At 41.6% G+C, this 16601-nt stretch overlaps 1 protein-coding gene across 3 annotated transcripts in view; it reads left to right on the forward strand.

Moving 5' to 3' along the window:
• PTPRM (protein tyrosine phosphatase receptor type M) overlaps positions 1 to 16601 on the forward strand; it is a 943724-nt gene that overhangs the window by 733395 nt on the left and 193728 nt on the right. For 2 of the 3 annotated variants that reach the window (XM_064294704.1, XM_064294703.1), the window contains 3 exons: positions 11789 to 11940; positions 14682 to 14756; positions 14966 to 14992. In XM_064294704.1, the coding sequence (XP_064150774.1) occupies positions 11789 to 11940; positions 14682 to 14756; positions 14966 to 14992 (254 nt within the window). The remainder of the gene's footprint in view (positions 1 to 11788; positions 11941 to 14681; positions 14757 to 14965; positions 14993 to 16601) is intronic. The other variant, XM_064294702.1, reaches the window with a different exon arrangement.

A 16601-nucleotide genomic window follows, 5' to 3' on the forward strand; every position in this document is an offset into this window, starting at 1 on the left:
CATCCTTCTCCTGTAGAGTGGCTGGTGGGTTTAATCTGCCAACCTTTCAGTTAGCAGCTGAGCACTTAACCACTGCGTCACCAGAGCTTCTCAAAACACATAAAGGAATTCATTTCTTTTGGCTGTTTTGAAAAGGCTGAGACTTGATATTGCCATTGGCAAGGCTGGGCATTGCCCATGTGGACCTGTACCATTAGAATCAACTCTCAAGAGAAAATTAGGAAAAAAACACACGTATACTGGATGGCTCCCCTAAATGAGTGTTACTTTTTGCATTGAGAAAGCTCTAGTTTCCCCTGAATGTGACTCCTTTGGGGAAAGGAGCCAGACCTTAATCTACCTCCTGGGTGTCTGTTTTGATCCCTGTGAGTGTAAATGCTGATTCCCTTTCTAACAGGATTTTCTTTGATCTTCCCTTGAATTCCCTATCCCAAGATTCTTGATGTTTTTAACACGTAATTTTAATTTGGACTAAATGTGAGCACTTATGTCCTGATGGATGTTATTAAGCACTGCATTTCCCTTATCATCGTTAGTGAGACCCGTCGGAGTGAGGGCAGTTGACTTGTCAGCATAGTGTACAAACCCTTAGGAGAGAAGGTGCCCAATGAGCAACGTGGGAATGATCAGGTAGAATAATAGTCAAGTGATTGCCCTTGAAAAATAGAGGCATTTTGCTTGATTTGGACTTGAACTTCTGTCCTTCGGGCTCCTTTTTCCCAAGCTACTGTAGATTTGAGAATGTGTTCATTTTGCAGACTGCAATTAGAGGAATTTGTCCTGGAATAATAGTCAAGAAACAGATGTGAAGAAAAGCATTATATAAATTATAATCCAGAGTTTTACTACCTGGGACTTCATAGCGCCTCTGTCATAGCTTGTGGTGCTGCTGCTGCTATTGTGTTCACCTGCCGGTGGGTTTCTCAGACGTCAGGACTGTTATCCTCACCATGTGTCCCAAGCACCAGCACAATGCTGGCCTCATAGAGGGTGCTTATGAAATGCTGAATAGATGAATACTGGAAAAGGGTAAAAGGCATCTTTTGTGGAGAGCCAAATATATGAGAAGGAGAAACAACAGTGTTGTTTGAAAAGCTTTAAGCTGTTAGAAAAGCTTTCCGTTCCATTCTTCCCTCCCATCTCTGGAGTCCTTCTAAGTATCAGAAACTATGCTTTACATGTATTCTCATTCAATCCACATAATCACCCTACAAAGCAGGTGATATGCTCTCCCCGTTTTATAGATGAGGAAACACAGACATCGTAGTGAAAGCCAGAGCTGGCAGTGTGTGAGACGGGTGTAGGCAGCAGTAGCCTCAGGGGGTATGGTAAGTCTCCCCTGCTTGCTACCATCTTCTCAGTGAAATAAGTTTTCATCTGAAAGGAGGGAGAGGAGGAGCTAAGGAGATATGAGGGTGTGAGGCAAGATGTCAAATTCGTTTTCCTAAAATGGAATCCTGTCGTATTATTCCCCTGCTCAGTATGACTGTTCTCATCTAAAGAATTATAAGCAAACTTCTCAACTTCACCTCCAAGGCCTTCCACAGAAGGAGGCCAGAGCTCACATCTTAATTTTTCTTTTCCAAAAGTTTTTGGCTAATTGTAATTCAACTCTGAAGTATAGAGCCATTAATAGTAGTTGTAGGAATTATTGTATCTCATCAGAATGAGATGTTAAGGAGGCTTCAAGTCAGTGGCATAGAGCTGGTGGAGAGAAATTTAGCATAGCTTTTCAATGATTAGTTTAGCAAAAGGTTTTCAAGTCCATTGAAGTTAGTGTAAAACCAAAATCAAATCCGTTACCGTCTAGTCAGTTCCAACACATAGAGACCCTATAGGGCAGAGTAGAACTGCCCCACAGGGTTTCCAAAGAGAGGCTGCTGGACTCCAAATGTGGACCTTTTTGGTTAGCAGCCAAGCTCTTAATCGCTATAAGACAGTCTAAAATATTACAGATATTTTTCACATATGTAATTTTTAGTTCTGAACACCATTAGCAGAATGATGGTCTGAGCATTCTACTCTGTGATTCAATGAGACCCTTCACAGCAGAGCATCCCATTGCAAGGCCACCAAAGCAACCCAAAATTACATGATTGGAAAAAAAATGCATCCGATTGACAATGATTTTGACCCATTTCTGCTGCCCCACTCCCTCAGAAGTCTTAACTTGTCAAACTGCTCAAGTCAACACCTCACCCAGTGTAGAAACTGTGATTTGTGTCAAGTGCCAGTATTTGTCTGCTGTGATGCCATTGAATGTGAGGAAATAAGCGAGTCTTTTAGAAACTCAGTAACGTAAGGAACCCTCCTGTCTGCATATATAGTGTACACAGGGGGAGCTTTCAAATGCCTCTACCCAGCGTTTGCTCCTCTGAACCCTTTGATATAAGTGAAGAACAGCGTAGCATGACACAGAATAGGTCATTATGTTTGAATTAGTTGAGGGCGGTGAAGGGAGATGGTGGGGTCTTTCTCTTTGCTTCAGAAATCAAAAGAAAATGCGGTACCTAGTGGGGACATATCCCCTGAAAGTTGCCAGCATTATTCATAGACAGCTCCCAGATAAGCAGACGGCTTCTTTAATGATTAGGCCAGTCTTTCTAAAATGCAAATTAGCTAGAGAAAAATAATTTGAAAGTCTGTCGTACATTGCAGGAACTGTCTTTCATGTCTGTATTGTTTGGTGCTAGGAATCACAGAGTTTTCACCTGAATCGGCCCTGTTTCTCTCTTTTTGTTTAAGTCATGTGACTCTTCAATCACAAGAAGAGGGGAAAGACCGTGAATGAGGAAAAGGAGAACCCCCTTCCAGATGAAACACTCAATCAAAAGGAAAGCTATTTTTCTGTTTCAGAAAATCAGCCTCATTGTGACTTTTTGAACTGTGCATTTGGGGCAGGCTCTTCAGTGGATCATATGGCATCTACATCTCGATTCGTTTTTCTACAATTTTCCATCAAGCTTAGGGACACCACATTGCCTGTTTGAAAGTTAGTTCTGACTCTGAGCTTGTCAAGCTAAAAGTCTCAGTCAAACTGTACTGTGGGAAAAAAAATCATTTAAATCAATGGAGACCTGGATTTTTGTTCTGGTCCCACACCTAATTTATTTGTGACCAAGGGTCAGTCACTTCACCTTTCACATATGATTCCTCATTTGTAACATAGAATCAGCTAGTTTATCCTACTTTATTTATTTATTTATTGAGTAAACCATTTGTCCTGTAGAATTCCCCACATTCTGAATTTTGCTGACCTGTTCTTGTTGTGGCATTTGACATTTTCTTATCTCTATTTCCTGTGAACTGGGGCTGGAACCAGAGGCAGAGTCGGATTCAGATCTCTTCTTTGGTAAGAATCTTTCATAAATAGAGCTTTTTATTTCCTGTCACATTACCTCAGGAAACACATAATGCATAGATTGATTAGTGGGTTGGGTTTTGCCAACGTGCTCCGTCCATTACAAAGTTCCACATCAGCTTTTTACTTAATGTTTTTTTAAGCTACTGATGATGATTGCCTAGATCCATTATTTTATTAGGGGTTTCAAAACGGTGACATTTTAAGTCTATCATTCCTTCTGTTATTTATTAAGTGTCATTCTCTACTCAACTGTTTGGTTACCCTGAAATACAGTTCGTGGAGGAAACTCAAGATAAACATTTGATTCGTTCCCTTTATTTCCCAGTTTCAGAGTGAGTTGGTGCCGTAATGACCTCCTAAGATGAGTGTCATTACAAGCTCATGGATTTTTAACATATTTGGAATGTTTGAATACTTTAATGTTTAGATGTTCATTATATCTTATCTTTTGACATGACCCCAGAACTCTTTGATTTCTGCCTAGTACAACAAAATGTTCTAAACACATATTCACAATAAATAAATAGTATGTGAAGGCCAACTTATTTGATTTTCACCTTTGTATTAATAAGAAAGAACCTTTTTCTACCAAATACAAAAATATTAAATCTAGTTTGTTTGAAACCTTTATCTGTAAAAAGAAAAACTTGAAAATTCAGAATTAGAGTATTAAATTTGAGTGTAATTCTTATACTTTTCCAAGGGGGAAAAGGTATTTCAATAATGGTGATTTTTTTGGATAAGCCAATAAGAAAATGTATGTCCATGTTGGGAAGAATGGTTGGTAGATAAATAGGTGCTTTAGAATAGCCCAAATGGGCAGTCAAGTGGCCGTCAGACACTCCTGTAAGTGATAAAATACTTAAATCTGAGCATTGCTTGTTTTTAATGTAGTTGTCTTAGTTTCCTGTTGCTACTGTAACAAATTGCCACTAACTTAGCAGCTTAAAACAACACAAATTCAGAAGTCCAGCACAGGTGTGGCTCGGCTAAATTCAGGGGGTCAGCAGGACCGTGTTCCTCTCTGGAGGCCTGAGGAGAGAATCTGTTTCCTCGCCTTTTCCAGCTTCCAGAGGCCATCCTCCTTCCTCGGCTCGTGACCTCTCCCTCCTTCAAAGCTAGCAGTGGCGGGCTGAGTCCTTCTCATGTCACATCTCTCTGACCTACTCTTCTGCCTCTTACAATGTCACGTGATCAGGTTGCGCCCACCCAGATAATGTGGGATAATCTCCCTATTTTAAGGTTAATGATTAGGAACCATGGTTCCATCTACAGCTTTATTTCCTTTTTACCATATAACGTAACATATTCACAGGCTCCGGGGTAAGGATATGGACCTCTTTGAGGGATGTTGTTCTGCCTGGTCAATGAGATCTGAATCCAAGCACGGGATCTTCCTTGCTGGGTTAAAATTATCTAGTTCTTCTAAAGCAGTAACTTTCCATCACTGTGTTCAATGCCAGTTACTTAAAAATTGGTTGCATTTGTTCCAGCATAAATGAACCAGCAGCTGTAATTTTTAACATTGAATGGAATACTTTTTTTTAAACTTTGCATTCTTTATGTTTATGAGGTTCTCAGATACTTAGTCCTGCATATCTGAGGGGTCACCTAGATTTTATAATAATGTTGCTCTTTAAATTACAATACAGAGCTTGCAATTTTGTCGGGCTCCTGATTCCTACATGCTGACCCAGTGGCTTGCCCTGTTGTTATTAGACAGGGACATTCCAAGATTTTCTAGTGAGCTTTACAGACTTCGTCAAGAGGAGCCTGGAAGAACTATTCCAAAATGACATGTGTTGAAAACCCCTCTTTCTTACTTTATTGCCTGGTAGAAGTTCAGCAGCGTACCAATTTAATCTTGCTGCAGAGTGACAGTTTTGAATGCATTAAATTTCAAGATCATATGCACAGATGGAATTCAGCAACACAAGCTAACTGTAAGCAGGGACCCACTCGCACTAATGTTTGCTTTATTCCAATTTTGTTCAATTGTGGATTGTACTAGCTTCATACTTTCTGTGCCATCGCTGGTTCTAGTCCCTCTGAATTCATATTGCCCTGATGTGAGGAATAAAACTAAACAAAATATTACTAAGGATGACAGATACTGCATCTATTATCTTTGCTACTGACTTCTCTTTAGTGTTTCAAAATCTCCAGCTGGTCTGGAAGATTACATTAGCTGCACGTATCAGCTGTGAGTGATTCCTGGGTGGAGGATGTTGCTGTCAGGGGGATATCTAAGTAAGTGGATGGCGAAGCGCAGACTGTGTGCCTTGATGAGGCCCTGCCACGGCACGCTTGCGGGGGAGCTGTGGGAGCACAGTCAGCCCCTCACAAAGGGGAGGTCACCCGCGGGACACAGGAGCTGGACTAAAGGCGGGAAAACAGGAGGCTCATAGTTTCTCCTTGGTAGCCACACCAGCCTACTTCTGTGTCACTTCATCTCATCACACATCAAAAAGTAAGCTCTGAAGCAGGCCTGAGGAGGATCAAAACCCTGGTTTGTCTTAAAGTCAAACTATTCATTGTGCTTAGACACAGGCTTGTTTGCTACTGACTTGCTACTGAGTACCCTCAGTAAGAGACAGACAGAGTAGGCTTCTTGAGTGATGGCACAGTCAGCAACAATATAAGAAGAATACTCTTACTTCGGTCAATAACAGGAAAGTCACAGATAGTAAAGAAACCCAGCGTCTATGCTCGATACACAGACGTAAGCAACCAATAAAGTTTGGCTAGTGATGCTAATGGAAGTTTCTCAGGTGATTTCATCTAAACTTAAGAAAACAGTGCCAGAGGTTGAAAGTCCTTCTCTAACCATGTGGCCTTGGACAACGTACTTAATGCGTCTGTGCCCCAGTTACCTTCTCACCGATATAGGAATAAAGTATGATTTCTTCACAAAGTTGCAGTAGGAACCAATGAGCACAAAGTTCCTCCGTCAGTTCCTGGTCCATCTGAAATGGTGCATAAGCTTTTGTACTTCTTATTCGAATGTTGTGTTTCTATCAACCGCCATTCTGCTGGCTTTTTGTGAGTTGAAATAATTAAATGTCATACCACTGGTTTGTTTTTTTTCCTTAACATTTTACCTTTGAAAACAACATTATCTGGTAATTATCACAGATCTGTCTATAAGGTGACAGCCATTACTCATTTGGGTCTAGTCAGCTGGATCTTGGCAATTTGGTATAAAGTACACATTGTTTGACTCAACCAATATCTATTTCATCCCTACTGTGAAAAAAATTAAATGCGACTTCTTTGTTCCAGCTCTTGCCCCAGACTTTAATTAAGCCTCAGCACACAAACTTAATTGGAGAAGCAGGGACCGAAAGCCATTTGCCCTCTCATTCTTATGTCTATATGTGATTTATAATTCCATAAATATTTAAAATATATAACAGGTGATCATAAAAAATGAAGACACCTTTTCTATGTCCAACAAGTGATCTTTGGGTCATTGCTAACAAGTCTGTCATTGTTATTTGCACAGTCCAACATGGTGTGTCCCTAAAAAATGGCCAGGGCAGCCATGCTTGCTGGTGAGCCAACAATGTGGTGGTAAACCAGGAGAGTGAAGAGTGTACATATGGAGGATGGCCTTTGAATTCTTTCCCCCTGGGTCCACTTGGTGTCCATAGCAAATATACCTTTCCTTCGTGTTCCTGTCACAGCTGATATTCAGCTCAGTTTCAGAGAGGAAAGTAAGAGAAGGGTTAGTTCTGCTGTGCTTTCAGCCATGCTACTTTGTTCTCTAGTTGGCAGCCCTTTCTCCTGCAGCTGTTGGGTAAGGCGCATTCTTCACTGTTTACTTTATCAGTTCTGGTTCATACTTGCTACGTACATAGACACTTGCGGAGAAGTTTACTTTCCTTTTCCTTTCTCCCATTTCGTGGTTTTTATTTTTACCCCAGAAGAGAAATTTGAGAGAAATATTGGAGTGTAATAAGCATGCAGGGTCATCTCTGTAATCTGAGTTCATCCCACATTTCTATCCTTTCTCACCTTTATTCTATTTTGAAATTTAAGTGCTTTTTTCCTCTCTCTAATTTTTCCGTGATTTATTTTTGCATGTTGGAAGGGACTTGCTTTTGTTGCTAAGGGCCTTGAGGTTTATTCAGTCTGAGTTTGGAGATTCCAAAAACCCCTAACCCGTTGTCACTGAGTCAATCTGACTCATAGCAACCCTAAAGGACAGAGTAGAGCTGCCCCATAGAGTTTCCAAGGAGCGTCTGCTGGATTCGAACTGCCCACCTTTTGGATAGCAGCCAAACACTTAACCACTGGGCCACCAGGGCTTCAGTTTGGAGATTAGAGGTTAAAATATTTCCCCCAAACCACTTGTTAAAGAATCAAAATGGGAAATAAACTTACTTGTGTATTTAGATAAAATTATAAAGAACATTGTTCCAACTTTGGGAATTTCCCCTGAACTAAAGATTTTATTTCACCAACTTCACAAAGTTTCTCTGATATTTTCAAAGTTTTCACTTGAAAAACAAAAACAGATGTGAAACCAAAAAAAAAAAAAAAAAACCCATTGCTATCGAGTCAATTCCGACTCATAGGCCAAAAGAGAAATAGCATGGGTAAACGCCATCTTATCCATAGTCATTCTAGAGCCTCAGTCTAAATCTAACCTTCTTCAGCCAATTGTAATTATGGACAAGAGCATTTGAGATGTATATGAGAACAAAAGAAAACCTCAAACAATGACTCAAAAACCCTATAATTCAGCAAGCTGCTTTTGATAGGTAGGTTGTGGAAAATCTCTCCCCACTAATGCTTTGGTATGATAATGATTAATTCAGCCATTAGAGAGATTTGAGCTGCACTCCCAGACCCACCATTTGGACAAGTTACTTATCTTTTCTGAGACTCAGTTTCCTCGTCTATAAAATTGGAGGTAAGACTGACTAACTTTCAGGGTCACTAGGATTAAATAACACTTGTGAAGTGCTGACATACAGTAGTTGTTGTTTCCTCTCCCGGCCATTCCAGTAAATCGAAGTTCCTGAGGGCTGTTATTAATGGAGAGTAGCGTGCCCACACACGTGCTCAGTTTGGGCTGCATACTGTTTTATTTTTAAATTTGAATTGTTCGGCAACTGCAATGTGATGGACCTCTTTTATATGGCCTTTCTCACCGTGGTTTTGTAACTGCCACCAAATGACTGGGTGGAACCATGCAAATAGGTGTATGGAACCCTAACAAGGAGACTGGTCAATTTTACCATCTCACTAGGCTTTAAAGGAGACACTGAGGGAGAGAGTAGGAGCTATAACACAGAAGACAGAGAGGGAGAGCTGTAACACCAGAGATGGTGAGAAGCAGCAGCAGAGAAACAGCAGCACCAGAAACAGAAGACTGGAAGGAAACCGAAGGAGACGAGGCAGTGGGCTTCCTGGCCCATGGAACAAGAAAACTGAGCACCTTTGGGCAAGAGGCTTGCTGGAATAGGGTGCCTTCAGGCACTAGGTTTGCTGACCCATGGAGCTTGAGCTGCACATATTTGGGCCCAGGCCTACTGGCAGAGTGAGTTGCCTCTGGACCTGCCCGTGGACAGGACTAAGAAGAGGCTGTCCTGATGGAAGAACGGTATCCTGAGCATTCCTGAACCTGAATCGTAACCTGTTACTTCCCTAATAAACCGTATAACTTATAAGTGTGGTCTGTGAGTTCTGTATGGCCATTGCAATGAATTATCGAACCCCACAGGGAAATAGTGACATGGGAGGAACGGATGGTGTGAGAACTGGTAAAGATGGTTGAGGGAGGAAGTGTGTCTGATCTCTGCCTCACAGGAATCAGCCTTGGGCTGTTGATGTTGATTCTCTTTCCTTCTTGTGAAGTCAGAAGAGGTCAGGTGCCCCTACCACATCATTTTTACAGGAACACAAAAATTAAAATTGTTCAAGAAAATTTGGATTTCTAGTTTCTCCTGAAGTTTGGAAAGTCTGGAAACTCCATAGCAGCAGTCTGTCTGAGCTGAGGCAGCTGTTTCTCCCCTTAATTTTTCCAGTCTCTCCCCTCCTTGTAGTCTTATACCTGCTCCAGTCACTCATATGACCTGCCTGGCCCTGGTGAGACATTTATCGTTGTGATATTCGATGAGAATGAAAACGTAATTAAAGGGTAGAGTTAATACAGTAGGGCTTGCTGAGGACACTGTGAGCTTGATTTTGAAGGAGGCTCACGAACATAGGTTATGTGTTTAAAGGATATTAGCTTAAATCTGTGGGCATGTGACTGGCCGGTGATTGATCAGACTCAAATTTTCAACAGGGTTCTTTTGTGCTCACAGGAGATCAGCAATGAGGTGTTCAGCTTGACAACACTGACACTAGTTCACACAGAAAGAGGATCAAGGAGAGCTTTTCCAGCACAAGCTCATCCTTTGTTGGTGCCCACATCCCCACCCCAACCTACCACCACCATCACCAAGGCCAAATACACACTAGCTGTCATTTCCAAACCTTTAGGATTATAGGAATATGAGCAAGAAAAGGCAAAGAGAGTGTCGTGAAGCTGACTAGGCCTCTGTTTAAGACAGAACAAGAGAGAATATTGAGGCAACTGCAGTCCGTCCAAAGCAAATCAAAGAAATGCAACAAGAAGTGGACGTTTTGCCTGAATCGTGGAGCTAATTATCTCAGCCCTCCACTTCAGGGTTCCTGGGGAGACCTGATCTGAGTGTTTTTCCAGGGATCTGGCAGATTCAGAAGTAGGGAAAAAATGTATTATTTCAGCCGCAGCTGTGGAGACCAAGCTTGGTGCTGCCTTTGCGTCCGTAAGACCTGTTGAGAGCATCCAAGCCCCAGCTCTGGCTCTCAAACCAACGTGGCTGGCTGGGAAAAGGGGCTGTGCAGAAAAGGGTTCCTGATGTGTCTGATGCTCGGTGGAGACAATGCTAGTGCCCAGAGCAGTCACCCTGGTTACTTTTCAAAGTCTTGATAACTTTAATACTGTCATAGAAGTTGTAGGTGATTTTCATTTTTCTGTTTAAGAATGTATCTTTTTTCAAAAACTTTCAGCAATAAAAAGGCCAACTTATTAATGAAACCCTTCTGCCTTCAGAGTATGAAATTAAAAGATTGTTATAACTACAGGCAAGAAAGCATTTGGATTATGTTGCACTTGGAGATGATAACAAAGATTATCCATATGGTCTAATGTTGTCAGTGCCTTACATCGCATTAGCGATCACCTAATATGGTGGTGCGTTTGGTTATGTGGCTCGTTTGAAATTCTGCTGTGTCCTAAGTCAGTCAGAGTCAAGATGATTTACTAGAAATAGCTGCCATTTTCTTTTTTTATATGCTGCGTGGTGTTGGCAGAATTAGAATATTTTAGGACATAATATTTTTGACACTATGGTGCCTTGGTCTTCTTAACCCTTCTCACTTTATACCTTCTCCTTAAGCATCTCTAATTCTATTCTTAACTATCTTGGGTTCATAAAACAATCTTCTACCACGTTGGTGACAAGATCTGTAAAAATGCGTGTTATCTCTTTGTTTATATGTCAGTCTCTCTTAGGTTTTCATGGCTTGTGTCAAGGTGTCTGTAACTTTAGATTGTGGCTTTGGGTGGTCAGGGAGCCTGAGGCAGAGGCCAGAATTAACCTTTGTCTCCAAAAGAACTGGAGATCTTTCTGCTCTCCTAGGCTTTTTGCATTCTGTTCCACCGAGGGAGGGAGCGGTGGGGACTCAGCACAGTGCCAGCAACATGAGTTCTTTTCATTCTGCCCTGAGGTTGACTGTCCTTGATGGGGAGCCTGTTTGGGTTCATCCAGGATTTGGCCTAGCGTCATAGCCCCCCGGTTCTCCTGAGGCCCGAATTCCCTGTCCTTCCTGGTTCTGTCATTGTCATCTCCCTGCCATGCATACCTCCCTTACAAGATCTGAACCCCTTGCCTAGTTTCGTTCTTTAGTTTTACAGTGTGCCTTTTACGTTTACCCTCGGTTATTTCAATTTTGTTTGGCAAATATTTACTAGGGGGATCTTCTCTTTGACCCTGAGTGTGACAATATAGGACAGCAATTTGGCAAAAAGTTAGTAACACCTTCAGGAGTATGTTAGTAAATACAGCTGTGTTGCACTAGGATTCTTGGCCATTTTAATTTAGCTTTAGCAGGAGAAACATGAATGTTTTAGACTGTAAACTCCTAATGCCACTGTGATTGTCTTGAGGGTGGGCAGCATGTGTTTGTCATCGTTGTATCTCTGAGGCCTGGCAGAGTGCCTGACATAGAAGGCACTGTACATTAATGTGTGAGTGACTATGATTAATTCACTGAGTAAATATGATTAAGTCACTGAATGTTAGCCCTGAGCACTGGCTATACACGTGCCAAAGCTTCTGTTTCCGTCTGTATGTGTGTTTACATAATGGACCTTTTCATTCTAAGGAAACTAGCCAAGAAGCGGAAGGAGACAATGAGCAGCACCCGGCAGGAGATGACTGTGATGGTGAACTCCATGGACAAGAGCTACACCGAACACGGCACAAACTGTGACGAGGCCTTCTCCTTCATGGACACACACAACCTGAATGGCAGGTGTAAGTGCAGGCCCTTCTCTACTTCTAGCACGAATCCCTCATTGGCCAGGATTCCCAGTAGGATGAGGGAATTAAAAAAATAAAACCTCCCTGAAAAATCTTTTATGGGCTTCTCCAGTCACTTAAATACCCCTGAAAACATCTATGTGTTCCATAGGTTGCTGAGCAGAGGCGACATTCTAAACGCGATAGGGCCAAGTCAGAGAGCACAGGAAACCATAAACCCATTTCTATGAAGGCTCAGGTAGCAATGACATGAGGGTTTCTCTCCTCTGGAAGAGGAAGGCACCTGCTTGTCATCACCCTTGTGTTGTTTAGATCCCGTTGGCACCCTAACCAGGTGTAAAATTACACAAGAGAAGCCTGTTAGAAAACAGTTCACCAAATGGCTGTAACAAGTTAATTGTTTATTTGTTTAGCTGACAGGTTCTGCCTTGATTATAGGGCTATTAGTGACAATATATTAAACGGTATTTCAACTTCCCAAGTCTTATATTTCACACCAGGTGGGTAAAACAAGCTCAGCTCAAAACCTTCCCATACTACCACCTGTGATCCAGGTATAAGGTATTCTTTTAGGAAACTAACAGATTGATTACATGAAGTAAAAAAAAACACACACAATTGTGTTGCAGGTGGGCAACGCAGCATGGCCCTCCCTTCTCGTTGCTGTTAGCTGCCCTTGGCCTCTCCTGCCATCTCAGTGCAGGGCAAAGAAACTCACGGTACCTCAGTGTATCTCAGATTGTTTCCCATTTTTCCATTCAATTCTTTCTGCTTCTGTGCAGCAGATACTATATTTTTCATTTTAAAAAATTATACAATATATTTCAGTGTCTAAATAAAGTGACTGCTGATGTACTTGCTGTGGCTGGGCTAGAGATGCCCTCTCCACCACATCCCAGGTTTGAATTCTTGTTGTAACGAAAAGGTGAAGGTGAATCAGTCATTTTCTATCTGCTTTGCCAGCAACGTGAAAGTGTTGACAGGTAGCATGGGGCAGCATTCTACAGCCTTGGTACATTTGACAGGTTCTCAGTGTTTTGTTTTTATTTTCATCGGTTACTCTTATTTATCCTGGCAGCTTACCATGAACATTTGTTATGTGATACTTTTCTATTTCAGAAAAATACCTTATGAATGATAGGCAGTCTGGGCTCTGAGCCTCGCTCTATCATTTACTAGTTCTATGACCAATTATGTATTGAATGGCTACAGGGTGACCAACAGGAAATTGAGTACTTAAATGCTTTAAAAAAATATATGTATACAAGTAAAGACACTGTCCTAAACAAACTGCTCCAGGAGAGCTAAAATGTACAGCCTGACGCCACATCCACAGTGGTGTGGTATGCTTCCCACAAACAGTGACGTCACCAGGTGTTACTGCCCTGCTCCGGAACTCCCCATCAGGTAAGTCATGTAAGTGCGTTAGAGGCATCAAGATTTAGACCTAAATTTAACTAACTTGTGTTCTTGAGTATATTCCTATCATTTACCCATTTAGTTTAATGAAATTAAAGTGCTTTTTTTTTTTCAATTAATTAATTAAGAGGTTTAAGAGACCTGACAGACTATAAATAGGAAATACCCATTTCCAGTGGAGCAAGATAAATTGGTTGGGATTGACTTTCCATATAAATAACACAGAGGAAGTTAGATTGTAACAGTTAAATCTGAGTGTTTCCAAGGATTATTTAAAAGAAAAATAAGCCTTTTCATAAGGATTTATTAATATGTAGGCATGCAGTTTTAACCCTGAATATTTTCATAAGCCAGATCATAATATTGTGGAGAGTTCTCTGAATATCCAAAATATGAGGAAGGAGAAAATTTAGGAAACTGAAAAATATTTGAGTTTCTTCAAGGAAAAGAGTGATTTCTTCCTAGTAACTGGTATATTAGAAAAAGAAGAAGAAGAAGAAAAAACCCAAACCCATTGCCATCAAGTGGATTCTAACTCATAGCAACCCTGTAGGACAGAGTGGAACTGCCCCATAAGGTTTCCAAGGAGCTCTTGGTAGATTCGAACTGCCGACCTTTTGGTTAGCAGCCAAATCCTTAACCACTGCACCAACTGGTATATTACCTCGATTGAAACCTCATCAGTGTAGTCTTTACCAAGTAGTTGGAAATGTATGAAAGTAGAATATTCAAACTTATTTCCTCAAGGATCACCAAAAAAGTTTAAAAAACAGTTATTTGTTTTTTTAATCCAAATAGCAGATTTAAATACCTGGGGGTGAGGCCAGGAATATTGGAAATGTAGCTAAATCACATAATTATCAATGTGGCTGCCTTCGTGGATTTATGGTAATAGGGCACCCACTGACCATTTCTTTATAGCAGCCTTCGGTATTCAGAATATCCTCCAGAATCTATGTGCAGACATATTCTCGTGCGTTTTGTTGTAAAAATCAGCTGTCTATGATAGAATTCTGCAACCAAGCGTAGACATCAAAACAGAAGTCTAATGAATTTCTCTACTCAAAATGGTGGCTGAGTTTTTTTGTTTTTTCTTCCTTTGTGGGGGAAGAAAAGTCTTGAACTGATAAAAGGGCCCTTGTCCTCGAAGCTACAAGTAACTACCCAGAGACAACTAGGAATAACAGTGTTCGCCACGTGGCTGCCAGCATACCGCTGACCTTTCTTCAGTTACCAGCTGGACCAGCGTGGTGTCTCCTGAGGGTGACTGCGGTGCTGTCCTTTCAGCCTCTGACTAGCCTTTTTGTCATTTACAGCTGTGTCTTCACCGTCATCTTTTACAATGAAAACAAATACACTGAGCACATCGGTGCCGCACTCCCATTACCCAGGTAACAGATTTTTCCGCCGTCTCCTTCTTCCTAGCCCGTAGCAATCACAAGCACTGGGTGCTCACTTTAGGAGCTTACTGTGTTTGGTATGTCGTAACCCAGTGCTTTCTATGGCTTTCTACAGGGAAGTGGGGGGAACTTTTACCAACCATTTACTGTTCTTTCTCTTTTTACTTTCTCTGCATTGACCTGCTTATGATGTATGACAGATCCATTTGTGCCAACTGCAATTTTAGGTGAGAACATTCCCCTTTATCACAGTTTACTGCAGGAGTAATCTAGAAAGCCATGGCTACTCCGCAGGAGACTGCAGTTTAATCCTGTGTGATGTGGGACGCTGCGGGGGCGGGGGGAGGGGGGAGGGGGGCAGGGTGGGGATAAAAGACTTCCTCTGCAACAGTCTCCATTGCTAAGGAGAGTTTGCTGCATGTATGTTGGGAATGACACCACAGGTTCAACCAAAGAATCCCAGCTCCAGGAGTGCCCCCTTTCTCTGTTCAGAATCTAGAGTTAGGTCTGATCATGCGGGAAAATTCAGTGTGCGCTCACTTGTCAGCTCTTCCTTCCCAGAGCTGAATTCTTCCCAGCGTGGTAGTCAGAAAAGTGAAAACAGTTCCTCAGTATTTTCACTTACTGGTAAGCACTAAAAACTTTAATTTCAAAAATAGCATTTTTCTAATTATGCCAAATGTTATGCAGAAAAAATGTCAAAGTAGCGTTTTGGCCCCCTACCCATCCTTGGAGCCACTCTGGGTAGGTACCACCTAGCTTTCAGAAGTGTCTGTCACACGGTGGAGTTTCAAAGGAGCTGATGTTTTTGAACAGCGAAATGACACGATGGCACTTTATAATCATATGGTTTATTCTGTGTCAGATGTCACTAGAAATGAAATAAAATGTTAGCCCAGTGGTGCAGAATGCATTTAAAGTATGAAATGTTCCCAGCAGGGGTTTAAAGAAAAAAGTCCCGTTTGTCCAACATAAGAAGGGTGTAGAGAAAGGGCATTACCTGGCTGTGGTCACAAAATAAGCATGAGCTGCTGCTGCGTCTGAGACCGTGAATAACCCGCGCGTATCATGGCCCGTGTTCTTTTTCTAGTACTAACCTTACCGAAAAGGAGCACAAGGTCAAGGTATATAGCAGTTCGTTGTAGCAAGACTTCCATCCTCAGTCGTCCAGCTGCTTTTCCTAACACTCTTTTCTAGGGTTTGTATCTTCGCAATGTAATTTTTTCCCACCTGTGCTTCTCCTTTCTCTGAGTTGTGATGATTTTCGTTTAGAGGGAGATTTTTTCCCCTTGTGGTGTTATCTGGGCTTAAGTAAATTTACCTGCTAAAGAACTGACCTCAGAAGTTTAAAAATGAACATCAAACAGGATTTGCCTCATTTTGAGGGCTCGCTAACCCTCCCCCCATCTTTTAATACCAAGTATAAGGGAAAGAATACTAAAATTTTATTCTGTTCATAAGTGAGGGGAACAGGCTAGTCTTAGACACCCAAACGATGTAATCTACACGCAAATGACATTTGCAGAGTCATTTGCCAGCAGAGGTACAGGACGTCTCTGCACTGTGACGTCCATCTGCAGTTCCCTCCCTAGATGTTCTGGCCTTGTCCACGGAGGGCTGAGACACACCTTGTCAAAGGGAAGATGTCCAGATTTCGATAAGCCCATTACAAATATCGTTTGTTTTAAAGTCACTGCTTTGTTATTACCAACACTAATGACATCGTTTAAAGTTGGGTAGGCTTCTTTACTAAGAGCGAGTCACTTGAACAGGCGATTCAGGTAGCAGAAGTGATGCTCATAGGGAAAAGTAAGCCAGCCAGCTTGATAAATAATC

This window comes from Loxodonta africana, chromosome 11 (assembly GCF_030014295.1).
Source record: "Loxodonta africana isolate mLoxAfr1 chromosome 11, mLoxAfr1.hap2, whole genome shotgun sequence".
NCBI lineage: Eukaryota > Metazoa > Chordata > Mammalia > Proboscidea > Elephantidae > Loxodonta > Loxodonta africana.